Source organism: Pogona vitticeps, chromosome 3, assembly GCF_051106095.1.
Source record: "Pogona vitticeps strain Pit_001003342236 chromosome 3, PviZW2.1, whole genome shotgun sequence".
Classification (NCBI taxonomy): domain Eukaryota; kingdom Metazoa; phylum Chordata; class Lepidosauria; order Squamata; family Agamidae; genus Pogona; species Pogona vitticeps.
Window position 1 is genome coordinate 147,009,436 of NC_135785.1, and position 18,224 is coordinate 147,027,659.

The 18,224-nt window shown below is 40.7% G+C and overlaps 1 protein-coding gene and 1 long non-coding RNA gene across 2 annotated transcripts in view; one reads left to right on the forward strand and one right to left on the reverse strand.

Annotated features, from left to right (window-relative positions):
• LOC140705458 (uncharacterized) lies at nt 1–14,699 on the forward strand. The gene is made up of 2 exons (XR_013543798.1): nt 1–128; nt 905–14,699. It is a non-coding gene; the product is annotated as an uncharacterized LOC140705458 (long non-coding RNA).
• GPR180 (G protein-coupled receptor 180) overlaps nt 14,194–18,224 on the reverse strand; it is a 24,646-nt gene continuing 20,615 nt past the window's right edge. Inside the window, exon 9 of the mRNA XM_020783544.3 lies at nt 14,194–18,197. Coding sequence (XP_020639203.3) covers nt 18,039–18,197 — 159 coding nt within the window. The 3' untranslated portion in view covers nt 14,194–18,038. The remainder of the gene's footprint in view (nt 18,198–18,224) is intronic.

An 18,224-nucleotide genomic window follows, 5' to 3' on the forward strand; every position in this document is an offset into this window, starting at 1 on the left:
ATTTAATTTCACGCCCCGTGTTCTGAATATGCTAAAATGCATATCTCTGATGCACCTTTAAGCCAGAAAAACGAATGCAAAATTGAAGATAAAATGATGTGATTTGCACTACAAGCCTATTACTTGAGGTATTTACATATAGTTTACCTCTGCAGTTCTGAGAATGATTTATTTTTTTTTAAAAAAATCGGGATTAAGCTCATATAAATATGTATAAATCTTTGTTTAGAAAATAGATTTTGCAGCTGTTGTGTCAAAAAGTTCTTTAAGATTCTGTGAAGAATTTTCCTTTCAGCGTGCCTTTAGAAAGAAAAAGAGAAAGAAAAGAATTTGACATCCTTCTTTTGGCAGGAAAACACGCATGTTTTTCCTAATACCTTGGGGTCCCCCCTCCAGATTCTCTGCCCCCCTTTCCCCATATATCTGCCTGAAACCACTTGGATTCTTTCTATCTCCCTTTCATGTGTCTGAACTCTCAAAATCATCTCTGTGAATTTCCTCAACTTCCAGTGGAATATTTTCGATTTATATTAAAAGCCATCCTGGATTTCTCTTGATTATTCTCACGGAACTATTGCTTTTGGGTAGATTTCCTGCAATGGGAGGAGAGCGCCCTTCAGAATCGGCTTGAAACCGGAGCGACTCGTTTAAACGGGACTCGAAGGGCTGCCCGCATGTTCTCTTTTTTATTTTGAAACCGATGCTTATTTAATTACCTCCACTTAAAGGAATAAAACTTTCTAGATACGGCATCTTTCTTCTGGCCCTTTACAAAAAAACGCTAAAAGGGTGGCGGAGGGGGGGGGGATAAGGAGAGAATGACTTCATGATGGATTCATCTTCCCCATCATCAATTCCACCCTCACCCCCCCCCCCACTCTTATCTCCTGCCTTTTGCCTCCAGATATCAAAGCGGTGGGCGATGCAAAGGGGAGGCTGAGCCAACCGGCGGCGGTTCCCAAACTACAAGATCAGGGAGATGGTCCAGGTTTCTGTCGGTTCCTCTCAGGCTCTTAGCTCTGAGAAGCAGGTACTGGAGGAGAAGTTGCTGCTGTTTCAAAGGCTACACGAATGCAATTAAAAAGACGAAAGGGCTTCGGCCAAACACAGATTGTACTGGAAGGGGGGGGGGGGGAGAGAAGAATTTGCTTACAAAGGCTGCGTTTGAGAGCTCTTAGGATGCGCTTGCTTGGAGTTGGCTAATGACCGATGGGGAGGGAGGGGGAGGGTTAAAAGTCATTTCCAGACATTCAATTGAGGTTTTCTTCCTCATGTACAGAATGGTTTAACAATCCCCCTAGTGGTATTTCCTGAGACATTGGAAGTACATAAATTATATGACTGCAAAATTCTGGTTATACAGTGCTGGCAGGGGTGGGACTCTTATTAGAGCACAATATGACCACACACTGCATTTAAAATGTGTCCACATTATATATATATGAAAATAGATACAAAATGCGATATTTTAAACAGTTGTACAGCACTGATATCAGATAAAGTACATTTTTGTGTTCTCTTTTGCTCAGAAATCTATTAAGGTGAGAAAATGCATGTTAGGATCTTTTTTATGATGCAAGGAACTACATCGCTAGTCTTTTTTTCCTGTTGAAGGATCCACCCCTGAGCTCATGTGACTGAACAGAAAGAAAGAAAGAAAGAAAGAAAGAAAGAAAGAAAGACAAACCAAAAAACAAATATTTAACTTATTCTAAGATTGAGGCTGACTGAATTGTTCTTACTCATTCTCACAGCAAATTGGTGTGAGAGTTCATTAATCTGTTCATTCTTTTGATAAGGAACTGAGGCTGACATTTGTGCAAGACATGCAGTGAATGACTGGCTGAAATGATATCTCTAATCAGGTATTGCTGTTCCATGATCATTTTCGCATGAGACACCAAGTAAATGTTTTGCAATACTAAATAGACCACAAGAGCTATATTGACTGAAGTGTACAAAATGTTGGCGGGTGATATATTTCAGACCAAAAATGCCAATTGAAGAACTGTTTTAAACATTACCAAGAATGAGGTAGTATGTTTTGTGTAATCATATGATTGAACTCGACTTAAAAAAAAACACTGCAAGTATTGAACTAGCTACTGGGAAGTGAACTGCTCTAAAGCATGTTTAGTGGTGTACATGGGAACCATTCAAACTCTCTCTGTCTCTGACAGAGGAATTAGTTGTACATTTCATATGTGATTCCAAGCATAGGTGAGATGCTGCATTCTTGCAGTCACTGGATAATCTAAAAATAATAATACAGTATGTCCTTAGACTCCTTATTATGTTATCTTGCTTTGCCCTGTCCAGACCCATGTGATTCCAAGGTGTAAAGGTGGGTTGCTCCCTTTGCGTTAACGCTACATCACTTCCATTTCTAATTATAAACTGATTGAACTGACTCACTTTATTTCAATCTATTGTTCTGTTACTCCTCTTTCAAATGTGTTAAAATAAGTTGTGAATTATATGTATTTTACAGCCCAGGGATGAGGACTGTTTTTCAGCCTGTAATCTGCTCTAGGCAAGCATGACAGGGCTACTTCTTAACAGGAGGCGACAACTGACTACCCAACATGCTTGTCCTTCTATGCATGCTCATATACAAGAATACATTCACAAAATAATCATAGTTCTGACTTACGGCAACTCTTTTTGGGGTTTTCCAGGTATGTGTGTGTTTGGTACTGTCAAGCGCTAACAGGACTTTAATGGTAAGTGGAAGCTCTTTAAGGATTGGTTTTATCAGTTCCACACCCCAATAATTTCCATGGCCAAGTGGAAACCCTGTTGTCCACAGCCCTAGTCTGCCACTCTATCCACTACACTGGGAACAGTAATAGTAGCAGTCAAATTTGGGGTTTTAAACATTCTTACTCTGCATGAATATGCAAGTGTAGAGGTATGTACCCTATTTATAAATATGCCTCCACACCTTGTCAGCAACATGATGGGAAGAACATTCACAGATAGAAATACATAAAGTCTCTTTGTTAGCAGACACAGTGAATCATTTCATGTTGTAAATCCCACAATAAGCTAACACTTACATTCATGTGAAAAAGAAAGTACACCTTCTTTGAATTCTGTGGTTTTATGTATCAGGACATAATAAAAATAATGTTGTCCTTAGCAGGCCTGAAAATTAGGTAAATACAACCTCAGATGAACAGCAACACAATGGCATATTACAATGTGTCATGATTTATTTAACAAAAATAAAGCCAAAATGGAGAAGCCATGTGTAAGTAACACCCTTACTGCTTCCATATGGATTCATAGGCTAAGTAGCAGCCAGGTGCTGCTAACCAAATGCCCTTGAGTAACAGATTATCAGCAAGTGTGACCACCACTATAAAGCTCAGGTTTTAGCAGTTTGCTGGTATTCAGGTGTGTGTTAACACAATGCCAAGGAGAAAACACATCAGCAATGATAGAGAAGCAATTGTTGCTGCCCATAAATCTGGGAAGGGTTAGAAGGCAATTTCCAAAACATTTAAAGTTCATCATTCTACAGTGAAGAACATTATTCACAAGTGGAAAACATTCAATACAATTGCCAATCTTCTCAGGAGTGGACATTCAAGAAAATTCACCCCAAGGTCAGACCATGCAATGCTCAGAGAATCTTCCAAAATCCCCAAGAGTTACACCTCAGATTCCACAAACCTCAGTTAACATGTGAAGTTCATGATAGTACAATTAGAAAAAGACTGAACAAGTATGGTTTGCTTGGAAGGGTTGCTAGGAGAAAGCCTCTTCTCTCTAAAAAGAACATGGCAGTATGGCTTCGGTTTGTAAAGTTGCATCTGGACAAACCACATGACTTCTGGAACAATGATCCTTGAACAGACAAGACCAAAGTGGAAATGTTTGGCCATAATGCACAGTCCCACTTTTGGCAAAAAAACAAACAAAACACAACATATCAGCACAAACGCATCATACTGTCAAGCCCAGTAGTGGAAAGGTGATGATTTGGGCTTGTTTTGCAGCCTCAGGACCAGGGCACCTTGAAGTCATCGAGTCAACCTCTATATACAAAAGTATTCTTGAGTTCAATGTGAGACCATCTGTCCAACAGTTAAAGTGTGACCAAAACTGGGCCATGCAACAGGACAATGATCCCAAGCACACCAGCAAATCTACAACAGAATGTCTGAAAAAGAAAGGAATTAAGTTGTTGCAATGGCCCAGCCAAAGTCCAGACCTCAACCTGATTGAAATGCTGCAGCAGGACCTTCAGAGAACTGTGCATAAACAAATGTCCACAAACTTCAATGAACTGAAGCAACGTTGTAAAGAACAGCGGGCCAGGATTCCTCCATAATGATGTGAGAGTCTGTGTGATCACTGATATTGAAGCAACGTCAATGGCTTAAGCTGTCCTTTTGCTTAAAACACCTGAAAAATGGAAAAGTTCCTTCCCACTACCTGTAGAGAGAAAGAAGAGAAAGTTTTCCTATTTTTTAAATAATTGCTGTTAACATATCAGCAATGCTTTGAAAGGGCTCCCTACCCCACCCCCTATTGATCATGTTGTTGCTGTTTGAGATGGTAACATACTTGGAGACTTCAGGTCTCTGTGCATTATAATAAATGGTTCCAACTTCTAAAAGAAATGGTTTGTGTCTCCAGTGCAACCCAGAGTTCCATTAAAACGCAATGTACATTCCAGCCAGCCAGGGATGAGAAAAACAACTTTCAGGCTTCCAGAATGCCAAGAGTCCTAAGCAAATGCAGAAAGCATCCCAATGTAATGTCTTACATGAAAACTTATCTTGCCCAACACAAGGAATTAATAGTATGCACAGTAGCTGATTGCCATAACAAGTGGTTACTCCTTCTTGTCCAATATAATAAGTATGTCTGTAATAAGCACGTCTGTAACACTACGCTTGATTTTAGCCAAAAGGCTGAGAAGTGATGTCTGTAATAAGCATGTATTGCTGATATAAGAGGCAAACATATACTTTTGTTTATGATGCATGTGCTGACATCATCTGATATTGTGCAGAAGCAGATGTGCAATGTTATGTTTCTTTAAACAAACTGCAGTTGCCAACCTGTCTAGTGATTCAGTTGTGTTCTTCAAATAGTCGCTTGACAGCTTGTCTGTCTGTCCATCCATCCAATTGATTGTCAGTAGACTTTACAAGACAAAAGAGAAACAAAATCAAAAATGTAGTGACACCTTCAAGGCTGGTATATTTCAATGGCCCAAATCCTGTTGCTTATTATAGCAAATCTCACTAAAACAGGGGGACTGAATCAGTGGGTATTTGGTGAGTCAAGTCCTCCATTATTTCCATTGGTTCATATGGGCATAATTCAATTGTTACTTACTATGGTAAAATTAAGTCACAGTTAAGGCCAAATCAATGGAACTAATGGATGAGCTGACTCACCAAATCTCCATTGATCCAGTGGGTTTACTTTAGTGCAATTTACTGTGTCAAGCAACAGACTTTGGGCCATTTGTGAATAAGACTATTTATATAACAGTCTTTACGGTGCCACTGCATTTTTGCTTCTTCCTTTATTTTTGTCTGAATATGCTTGCATAGACGAACATGGTTATTTCTGTAGACTTTTCAAGACAGCAGAAACAGTAAAATGCTATAAGTGTATTAATGCCTCTATCTATTGACTCTGAATGGAGAGTAAATCTCATTTTCTAAGAAAGGGGTAGTCACTCACCTGAGTGAAACAACAGCTCCTGCAACTAGTTAATTGGTTTTGCAATAAAGGTCCACTTTTGCAAGAAATTTTGCCTACTTCCACCAAGTTTCCATTACAATGCATTGTATGAATGGACTACAGATGTTTCCCGGTGATGTTGGAAAGTGGTAGTAGGGCTTCTATATTTCTCTGTTGATGGTCCAATTCCACTTTGCTGTCCGCTTTGGAGTAGACAAGTGTTCATCAGCAATCAAACCAGGAACCAAGTCGCTTGGATCAGCAGGGGAGCTGTCCAGCAGAATCCAGAGCTGCTTTAGCTGGGCTATGTGAGCAGTTTCTGCAGAGCTCAACATCAGCAACTGACAGGAAAAGGCCAAATCATTTTATAGCAGATCCTGCAGTTCCACCTGTTTTTCTGAAGTCACACAGGGCATTTTTGCCTCCTCCTTTCAAATGTGGCTGAGCTCATCTTGCACTGACAAGCAAACACAATGCATCTCCAGTGCTTAGTTTTGGCCATTTCTAGCTATGAACTGGGGTGATGACACATGGTGCAGAGGTGGGATTGGGTGACATTTTTCAAGGCATAAGTCTTAGCTTCTAGTGTCTTGGCTTTGTGGAGCTTAAGACAGCATGCAATAGCCTTAGCCCCAGGCCTAATCAGCCGAATTTTGTTTTGTTTTTTAAATCATCTGCCATGGATCCTCCAGAGACTACTGCAGAGACTCTAATTCTGGAGACAATCCACAGTATCTACATCATCAATACTGAGTGATTTGTAAAAGAGAAGACATTATCATTTAATTCTGTTGAACTTCTATTTACACACGTATCAATGTTAAGGGTCATCATTCTGACAAATATCCAACATGGCATAAATGAAAAAAAAATTGAATAAAATCTATGATAAAACAGAAAGGTAAAACAATAACAGTAATCAATAATAATAATATTTGTTTGTTTGTTTACATTTTTATCCTGCAAAGCTACTAGTCTGGGCAGCAGACACAGCAAAATAGAGCAACAAAAAGTAACCAATACAAACATGAAGCTGCAGTGGTGTAGGTTTATATATAGTTGTGGAAACTTTTTAGAAAGTCAAGCAAGTTAAAAGTTAAAATTAAAGATCAGGGAGCCATAAAATGCTGAAAGGTAGAATATTTGGAACATGTCCTGAGAAACAAAAAGTGTAACTTGTTACAGCTGATTATTCAAGGTAAACCAACTGGGTTGGCTGAAGAATCTGAAGGCAGGTTAGAATGCAATGCACCATCAGTATGCAAAGCTGCTTGCTGCATCCAAAATCAAGGTAGCCATGATGACACCCAAAGGAACAAGAAAAAGAGGAATAAATCGAAATACAGTAGGACCCTTGTATCCGTGGGGGATTGGTTCCAATGCAGAAAAACATGCATGATAGCAAATGCTATTTCAATAACAAACACCATACATAGAACAGTCTCTGGCTCCTAGTGGCCAGTTCTGGTAATGACATTGTGGAAAAATTTTTTCTAGCAAATGCTATACAACATGCATGGTCTCTGTCTCCCTTTAATGGCCAGTTCTGATAACTGCATCTGTAAAAGTATATATTTCCAGGATTTTCCTTTTAATATTTTTAGACCATGAATAAATGAATCAGTCGATACTGATTCCATGAATAAGTAATAAATACAATTAGAAATAAAATTAGAATTAGAAATAAATAAAAGCACCTATTGATTAATATAAGATTTGGATACAATTAAAGTTCTTTGGATTGTGTCTTTGGATTGTGCGTGCCTGAACCTTCTTCATATGTAGGCTGCTTCCATTCATTTTAACTGGTGGGTAGAGCACAAAGGAACAGGCATAAACAGAATGATTTGCCCCTTTAAAATGACCAGGGAAGCCAACACAGAAAGGATATCTCCACAAGTTCATCTGTACTCAGATTGTTGGGCTGGTACATTATCTGCTTCATGACCAGCAGTGTAAGTCCTGCAGACTGAAATATGCAAAAAGTGTGGGTATTTCTAAAGCCACTTATAATTTGCTGGCATCTCAGGACAAATAGATGCATTTGGGAAATGTAACTCCTCACTGACTTGGTAGATGCCGTCAACATATGTTAGCTCACCGAGAATGGTCTGTACCTGGAAAATAGAAAACCCTGGAAAAGGTAACTCCAATTAGCGGTGTAGTGAGATCCATCTGTATCTGTGTCTCTGCCTATGTGCTTATACATACAGATGCAAATTAGATACATAAGAGTGTTATTATACATCTGTATATGCCTGGAATTCCCGAGAAAATCGGAAGCATGGCTGTTTCAGAATTTTTTTTACTTTGCATAAAAATAAGCCACCAAAAAGTTTTCATTCCTGCTTTTGCTAACTGCCTTTTAGATTATATCTGGTCATTCTCATACCCTTATTTTACTGCCATTTTATTTGAATGTTTTTATTTAGCAGCCACCCACTGACCCCCACTACTCTTGTGTAGCTCTCAGAGCCTATCACTCAAATACATATTTGAGCTTTGAGCAGCACCTTCAGTATACACTTAGTAGAAAACCTCCTGTGTTTCAGAAAAATTGGTTGCCGCCTGTGTGCAGCAGGCACTATTCAAAGTAAAAGATATCTTTCCCATTTTTGTTAGTTTCAAAATACCCAAAGCAGTAAAATCATGTAACTGACTAATCACTTGCCAATTTTTCTTTTTCTTTCTAAAATCTAATCTATTTTAATTTATTGCAGTGCCTAAATGCAAATGAAACTGGTATGCTTCCAAGCAGCTCTCTCCCCCCCCCCCTGCTTTTACAACACAGTTTAAGGTATTCATAATTTGAGGAAAATGTGTGTCTGTGTGTGAGTGTGTTTTAAATGAAAACATTCCCTCTTGTATGCTTGAACGCTGTTTTGCAAGTTCCAGCCTGAAGCAAAGGTTTGTGCTGAAGGAACTGAATAAGAGGTCCTTTGTAAATATTGATCCACCTTTGACTCAACTGTATGTTTTCATCTTACGGACTGAAATTCATAACTCAATTGTCTTAAAGAGGATCACATGCCCAAGTGGTGTTTATCAAATGACTTACTACCCAGCCTGCTCTTTTCAGCTCTGCCTACCACATCAAACAAGTCAATGGATGGCCTCCCGAGACTGCCTGTTTGCATAGTTTTCCCTGGTGAGTGTTCTTAGTGTACCGTGAAATACTCATTAGCCAGCCTAAGCACACTCTTCAATACTTTATCCTGAAGTGGGAAAATAAGATTCAGAAAGCCTGCTGAGATCAACCTTTCCACCATTTTGTTTGTATTAAGTAGTGGTTTGTGTACACTTCAGATTGGCTAGCTTAATGCTTCAAATCAGTCTAGTTCATACATTTAAATACAACTGTCATGTCAATTATGGCATATTTAGGTATACCCGTATATAAGGGGGGAGCAGGAGAGAGTGAGCAGGAGAAACTATATGCAGTACCTTCTCTCCCCTGCTTACAAACACACAAAGTTTTTCAGACAGTTTAACTATATGGGCTTATTTCCACTGAGGGATGCTGTGCTGGTAATTAAAGGAAATTGAAAGCTAAAAAATGAAGATTAGGAAGAGGTGAACAATTTGAACTAATTCAGTGTTTTTTTCGAAGCATTTCTAGACTGTTGCCATTGGAAGTGCCAAAATTGTATATTGCACAAATTGCAAGCTGTTTGTTAGTTAGTCAAGTGATGCTAGCTTTCCACACCTGATTCAAGTTGGCTGTCTTTTTCTGGTACTTTTTATGAACTGGATTATACGCACTAATTTTCTCATAGATTATTGTGCTGATTATGGTGTTGTTGCTGATTAGCTGTTAAGTCATGTTCGACTCTTCGTGACCCCATGGACCAGAGCACGCCAGCCCTCCTGTCTTTCACTGCCTCCTGGAGTTTGGTCAAATTCATGTTGGTAGCTTCAACGACACTGTCCAACCATCTTGTCCTCTGTCATCCCCTTCTCCTCTTGCCTTCACGTTTTCCCAACATCAGAGTCTTTTCCAGGGAGTCTTCTCTTCTCATGAGATGGCCAAAATATTGAAGCCTCAACTTCAGGATCTGTCCTTCCAGTGAGCACTCAGGGTTGATTTCCTTCAAAATGGATAGGTTTGTTCTCCTTGCAGTCCAGGGGACTCTCAAGAGTCTCCTCCAGCACCACAATTCAAAATCATCAATTCTTTGGTGGTCAGCCTTCTTTATAGCCCAGCTCTCCCTTCCATACATCACTATTGGAAAACCCATAGCTTTGACCATGTGACCTTTGTCAGGAAGGTGATGTCTCTGCTTTTTAAGATGCTGTTTAGTTTGTCATCGCTTTCCTCCCAAGAAGCAGTTGACTTTTAATTTCGTGGCTGCTCTCACCATCTGCAGTGATCATGGAGCCCAAGAAAGAAATCTGTCACTGCCTCCATCTCTTCCCCTGCCAGGAGATGATGGGACCAGTGGCCATGGTCTTAGTTTTTTTATGTTGAGCTTCAGACCATTTTTGCGCTCTCCTTTTTCACCCTCATTAAGAGGTTCTTTAATTCCTCCTCACTTTCTGCCATCAGAGTGGTATCATCTGCATATCTGATATTTCTTCTGGCAATCTTAATTCCGGCTTGGCATTCCTCCAGTCCAGTCCAGCTTAGACTGGTTGATTATGGTAGTGGGGGAAATTTGCTACATGATGCATGAAGCATGTGAAACAGGGATGCAACATGGGCCCAGCTATTTCAATGTGCTGAATTTGAAGTTTCCTTTTTGTAGGTATTCTATGCTTACAAAAGGTGTGGCTTTTTGGCACAAATGTAATAAAATTAAGTAAATATACATTGTGTATATTATTTGCTTTGCAGACCTCATTCTTCTCTTCTTAGTCACTGGAAGAACTAAGGTGTTGCATGGAGTCCTTAAGCACACCTCTCCTCCTCCCACTGACTATTTGACTACTAATCCCACTGAATCTGGATAGTTTATCCAGTGTTATTTACACACTTTGAGCAAAATCAGGATTTAGTCCTTGTGCAGAAATCATGGAGCACTGTCAAATATGTACATGGTTAAGAAATTATTAGAGCCACAAAGAGGTGAAGTAGTGATGCAAAATAGCTATCAATAACGGCCAGCATATTTAAATATTTTGTTTGGTGAAGTGCTAAGAGGACTAAATTGTGCCCTGCAATAACCATTTAGTTTGAGGAAATAGTACGACCTAGTAATAGAGTCCAGCAAAGAATGCAATCAGATTACTTCTGGTGCTATAATGGCCAAATTACTTGGGAAATCCGTTCAGTTAATGTTTCTGAATTCATTCATGTCAGCAGGTTTTTTTTTTTGTATATTCCATTTATAAGGCTTTGAAAAAATCTGTTCATTTGTCACCTAGTCACGACTTTGAGCAATAATTGTTTTATGTAGACAACAACATTGACTTAGACTATATGAGAGCAATAATACAGTCTGGGGTAAACACACTTCATTTGCCACTCTGTATTTACAAGGATCTCTGTGCAAGGAAACATCTCTGCATACAAGCTTCATCAGCAGGATGTATGGTGGTCGGCTACCTTATAGAGGAAGGAAGTTTGGAGATTGCAGGCCAGCTGCATTTAAGGCAGTTACTGTATTCCCAAATGTACATCTTCAGCTTCCATTAACCTGAGTCAGCACAGTAGAGCTAGATTTCAACTTGGCTACCCAGCATACCCCTTCCACTCTATTACTGGGGCACCCAGTATTGAGGATCCGTTGGTTTTCAACCAGTCTTCCCCAGTAGAAGCATTCTGTGTGTAAAGATGCAAGAAAAGAGCCATAGGTTCTGTGACTCCTTTAAGCTGCTCATTGGATGCCAATGGAATTTCTATGGCTGGTAAGGAAGGAGCCATTCTGTCCTTTCTCTCAAAGGATGCACATTTGAACTTCATGCTGTCTTATCAGGACTGCTAATTATATTAAAAGAGAAACTGTGTTTCTAAGATTAAGTAAGGATGAATGAATGCAGTGGGGTGCTTCTGGCAAGGGGAGCATATTTTCTTTACTACTTTTCCAAAAATGTATCAAATTGAAACCTGAATATTGCACTTGATTGCAATGCCTGGATTAGTGCGGCCCTTCACATCATGCCCTAAGTTCTCTTGCACGAAATCCTGCCTGTACAAGAACTGGGACATTACTGGCAAGGGGAGATTTTCAGTAGTTTAAGAGCCCCCCCTCCGCCAAAATCCTAGGATATCCATGGCTTGTATGTTATGAGACTTATTACACACAAATCAGACAAGCTGTGGGACAGAAGAATTTTTAAATTCCCGAAAATATCTCCCTATTGGTAACATCATCACTCTTGCACAGATATAACTTACACCCCAGGATTTTGACCCCCAAATGTCAGGGGCCTGATGAGCATCCCAACAATGCTATTCTGTGAAACCAACTCTGCAGAGAGATCAGGAACCACTGAAAAGCAGTGCCTCCAATACTCATCTCGTGGCTGGTCCAAAAAGACACCCGTCAATGGTATCAAAAGCCAGGAGACATTTAGTAAAAGCAACAGTGTGTCACTCTTTCTCTTCTTCTGTCAGTAAAGGTCACCCACCAGGACAAACACGGCCCATTCAGTCACAGAACTAGGTCTCAGCTTGACTGAAATGGACAAGACAATACAGTATCCTTGAATAGCTGAAATTGCCCACAAGACATTTCTTGAAAACTTATCCTTTAAATAAGCTTATGTGTGAGCTAGTTATACGTAGTTATAAAATGTTATAGGGTTCAGGGTGGGCTTCTAAAGGGCGAGTCACTGGTGCTGGTTCAATTGCCTGCTGCCTGAAGAAAGTGAAACACTCAAGGGAGGACAGTGGCAACACCGTTCTTCTAACTGCTGCCTGCCTCCATACTGTGGCTACATTTCAGTTGGTGAGCTGAATAACGCTTGGCCTCAACCATCATCAGGGCCAAGGTGGTAGAGCGAGGTGTGTACGAAAAAACAATTTCCTAGCATGTCAGGGAGACAGTCAGCAGAAGTTACCAAGTCAGGCACAGCAAGAGTGTGATGGATCTGCCACTGCTCCCAAGCGCTATAATATCTGAGGCAACCACCTCACTTATGGCAATGGCCAAACCAGCCTTAATAATATCTTACACCGTAAGAGTCACCTCCCACAGTAACATATTTGCCACACCCAGGACTTATCCAGTCAGATTGTTTTGGCTAAAGTCAACCAGGCAAGGAGCAACCAAATGTGTGGTGGCATGTGGAAGTGAAAACACTGTGACCACACCTTTAGGCTGCAGAAACAGAACCTGATTCCATCATATAGGACTAGACACGGTACAGGCTATCCCAACAGGAACTTCCGTTAAGTGTGGTGCCAAGCTTTGTCTCATAACGACTTATCTCGTTGTTATCTCAGGACCACATTGTAAAGAACTTTAGAGATTGGCATGAACTGCTGGTTCAGTGGTTCGTGCCAGCTTGTTCATCGGCCAAACAGGTGTTTGGCACTTCAAAGCCCTGCCTCCTCCAGGGGGCACCCACTTAGAGGCAGCACCTGAGGGAGGTGGAGCGGGAAGCCAGGCCACTGCCTCTGAGTAGGCACCCACCAGAGGAGGCGGGGCTTGGAAGCACCAAACAGGCTTGGCTGATAAAATGAACCATGCTCATCTCCAAGTATGAGAACAGATATAAATATAACTTAACCAACAACATTTTGATGTGGTTAACGGAAAAATGCAAAAATTAATTTTGCAACCATTCTGCTGATGGTGTGAAATTATACTATTTCAGTTTGTTCCCAGCCTCAACCTGCTTTCTTGCCCCGAATTACAAGAAGCTACCAGTGAGCTTATTAAGGAAGGATTCTGTCATGTTGCCATTCGCCACTCACAGACAAATATCTGCATTACCTATAAAATGAAATGAAATGCTGGGACTGATTTGCAAAGCACTTCTCAACTGCAAGACTTATTAACTTCAGAAGCGCTTCTGTTGGAGCAGCATTTTTGAAGACCTGGTTGTCTGTAATTTTTTAAGGCTGCATTCCTAAAATTATGTTCAAGCTTGCACAGTGGCAAGACTATAGCCTCAGGCTCCCTTGAGGTTTTTTTCTTTCTTTCCTACAGCAAGTTCTTTGAGGATAAGTCTACGATAGTTGTACTCCCACTGGTGCTAGTCCTGATTTAAAGGGGAGTAGAGAGGGAAGGTAGGATAACTGGGTAGCAGGAGTTTTTGCATCCCCTCTTTCGCCTTTCTTTCAGCAATTGGATCAACACAGTGAGAATGACTATTGCCTTGGAGCAAGCAGGAAGAGCAAATAAGCATGAATCAACCAGCTTTCATGCCTGCTTCTGATGACGGTACAAAAACAGCATAAGCAGTCCTCTATCTGTAAATGAAAAAAAAAAAAAACACCCTGCAGCCTATTTTAAAACTAGGTTCACTTTAGCCTTTAAAATGAAGGCTACAACTACAATTTCAAAATATGCCCACATACTGAAATGAAGAGTCACATACTGAACAGGAATGTTTATTTATATAGCAAAAATTGTCCGCACAATCTAAATCTTGAACAATAAATAGGCACTTCAATAAAAGTATATATTTACAATGGCAGTCTGAATGCTAGACATCCTTCGAAAATGTGGGTCTCCTACATGGGTGGGAGACAGCAACTACTTAGAAGCCACTGCCAACATGGATTATAACAAATCCAGCGAGTATTTTGTTTTTCAATTATTCAGAGAAAATTTAATCCTGATTAAGTATCCTTGGGCAGGAATTCATGAGTAGTTGATGATTGAAACTAACATTTATTTGAAATGCTTCTGTTAATTTAATCTGTGAATATGGCTTAATTAGATTGAATCCTCAATGTAGGAGTAATGAATTATATCAGGATTAAATTCTAGTGCTGCATCATACATTCCATTTTCCCTTCCTCTGTTTAGGAAACACAAGTCTCTCTCTCTCTGTTTTTTTTTTTTTTATTCTTAATGTTACAATTTAGGAAGAATAGCCAGTCAGTCAGTCAGTCAGAAACCTTTATTGGCATACTGAGTACAGTAAAACAGACAAATACAATAACATACAACTAAAATGTTCACTGGGTAACGGGTAGGAAGGGCCAGCCAAGAGCATATTTAGGGCTCTTCATTCTGCGAGACCGTGCTACGACGTCTCTGCATGATGGCATATACGTATCTGGCAGTTGACAGGGTAAGTTCCTTAATATTGCCACTTAGAAGATGCTGCATTTTCCTCATATCATCCCATCCGGAATGGGAGGAGAGAAAAGCGCACAGATGGGACAGGCGAATATCCTTGTACAGAATACAGTAAAATAGCATGTGCTGCAGGGATTCAACCACTCCCTGACCACACGGGCAAAGTCTCAGTTCTATTGGTAAACCCTTGTACCTGCCCTGCACTATGTTCGAGGGTACTATATTGCATCTGGCAAGGGTAAAAGCCCATCGTTCTTGTGGCTGTTCTAAGTGATAGAGATAGCTCGGTCTACAGCCATAGCTGAGGGGCAACTGAAAGTGGAGTGGAGAGCAGACTCTTTGGGCAGCGCTGTGCAGAGATTGCCCCTCTATATCCAAAACCCTTTTTTTGATTGTTGGAAACACCCTGGAGGGGGGTATTGAGCCCAGTAAGTCTGGTGACAGCCCCAGGGTCTTGATTTTCTTAAGAAATAGGGCAAGGCCTTTTGGGAACAGACTATCTGCCAAAAGCGCTTGGAATAAGATGTCCTTGGGTGAAAAGAAACAGATTTTAATCCAATATTTCAAGAATCTGAGCCAGGCCTGAGTCTCGATCTTGTGCTGGCCACCTTCAAGGCATAGAGCAGCATAGGGCACACAGTGGGGAAGACCAAAGATTTTATACAGAAATGTGGATTGGACTCTTTCCACAGAACTGTGTAATGCAGACATCCAGATGGGCACACCATATAGAAGCTGTGTAACTGATTTGGCATCGAAAATCTGCAGCGCAGCAGGGATGTAAGAGTGGCCCCACGTATGGTGGAAACGTAAAATAGCCTGTGCCGAGAGCTTAGCAGACTTAATCGCTGCCCGTTGGTGAGTTGTCCAGGAGTGTCGATAATGAAAAAAGACACCCAGGTACTTAAACTCTCTAACCTGCTGAATATGGTTGCCATTGAAAGACCACGAGAAGGATTTCCAAGCTTTGCCAAAAGCTATAATTTTAGATTTCTCAAAGTTTAACTGGAGATTATTGCGTATCAGATAGTCATAGCAACCGATAACTAACCGCTTTAGGCCAACCCTTGTGCGGGAGAGGATAACCATGTCGTCCGCATATAATAGAACCGGAATCTGTATATGGCCCAATTTGGGGCTATGACCATTGATATTATGTAGGAGTGGGGCGAGGTCATTGATAAATAGATTGAACAGAGTTGGTGCCAGAACGCAGCCTTGCTTCACTCCTCTGTTGGAAAAGATCTGATTGGAAAGGGCCCCCAGCATCGACGTTTTTATGCGACATGTAGAGCCCTCATGGAGTTTTTGGATTAAGAAGAGGAGCCTCCTATCAATACCCAGCCTGGCGAGCTTTAGCCATAGGATATCTCTATCGATGGAATCAAAGGCCCCTTTTAGATCTAGGAAGGCTGCATACAAGCGAGTATTGCGCTGAGAGGTATATTTAGAAATCAGATGGGATAAAATCAGGCAGTGGTCTAATGTAGACTTTCCTGCCTTAAAACCCGCTTGTTCAGGTCCCAGAATATCTTGATCTAATAGCCAGTCTTGTAATTTGTAGAGTAGATAACTGGCGTACATCTTCCCAGTGATAGCGAGAAGGCTAATTGGTCTGTAATTTGCAGGGGATTTCTTATCACCCTTCTTATAAATGGGAATCACTATGGCTTGAGTCCAAGACCTAGGCATAATACCAGATCGATTAACGGTAGTAAATAAAGTAGCAAGCACAGGCGCCCACCAGTCGGGGTAGGCCTTGAGCAGTTCCGGAGGAAGGGCATCGGGGCCCGGAGCCTTACCAGATCTAAGGTGTCCTATAAGTTTTGTTATTTCACTAGTTGTGACTGGGGCCCATTCCGGAATATCACTAGGTGGGAGCGAGTCGGTTGGCAGTGTGGGCTTGCAGCTGTCGTAAAGAATGGCCAAGAAATGCTGTTCCCAAGTCCCAGCTGGTATATAGGGGAGGTCCTGTGAGTTCTTATTAAAAATAAAAGAACCTGAAACCACCTCCCAGAATTTTTTGTTGCTACCTGAGTTGATAGCCTGAGCTAAATGAGACCAGCGGTCCATTATAGAGCGATGGTGTAGCTTCTTAATGGCTATTCTGAGGTGGTTTTCCAACTCGAAATATTGAGAAGGGAGCTTGGAGGCCCTTGAGGATCTGTAGTTATTGTAGATCCTTCTCATGTCATGCTTCAGGGCAAGACATTCCTTGTCTAACCTAGGACATATGGCCGGAGCCTGTCTTTTCTGAGGTTGTTGAGGAAGTTGGCCAAGGCTAGCTAAGATGGTGTCTAATAGATTCTCAAACCCTTTGATGTGATCTTCGGGCTTTGATGAAGATAACCAATTGAGGGAGCCTTGCGGTGACATCTCTGGATTAATTACTTTAGGAAGAATAGCAACAACAGCTCTGTAGTTGTTAGCCCATTTCTCTTATTCTCTTGGAACATTTTGCCACACGGTATAGGCTATATCCATTGGTACTGCCTACTAGAACAGACCCATTGAGATGACTTAATCATGGGTAACACAAGCCCTAATGATTTCAATGCACCTCTTCTAGCTGGAACTAGCACTGGATCTAGCCACGGAATGTAAAAAAGCAACTGGCGATAAAGCTAAAATTCGAACCATATCCAAACCTCAAGGCAAGAAAGTGCTTTTTTATATATTAAAAAATTATATAGAATGAGAACTATAGTTCACTGTAAACATTATACACTGGTTTTCTGGATCTAATATAATTTCCAAGCCCCGTTTAACTTTTGTACACATATTTCAATGAGACTTTTAGCCAACCTATTGTTTTAATAGCAAGACTATCCTGCACAATCAGTGTAACCTCTGAGGCAGTTCTGGAGTGAATATATTGAGTCTAACAACTTGCTTTGTCTTCATTCAAAACAGTAAGAATCACCGTGTATATGCCTGTCACTATCTTCGTTCTTGTTGTTGATGAAAATTCACTTAATTCCTATGCTTGGTATGACCCAGACATATTGGAATATTGCATTGTAATTCTTTAGCTCTTCCAGAAAAAATAATCAACTAATGGACAAATGCTGAAAATAGCTGCAGCTTCGAAGTCTCTATTGCACATTTGTCAATGAATCTCCTAAACACATCTCAGAAATGATGCCGACTTTTATGTCCAGATGCTACAGTTAGAGGCAACGTCACTGCAGAGAGAGAAGATACTTCCCAGTAAAGACTGTGAGAAAGAAAGAGTCGGTATAGAAGAACCATGGACAGCAACTGGCAGAGTATGACACCTATGGTAATAATCTGGGGGGGGATAAGGGGGTGAGGATG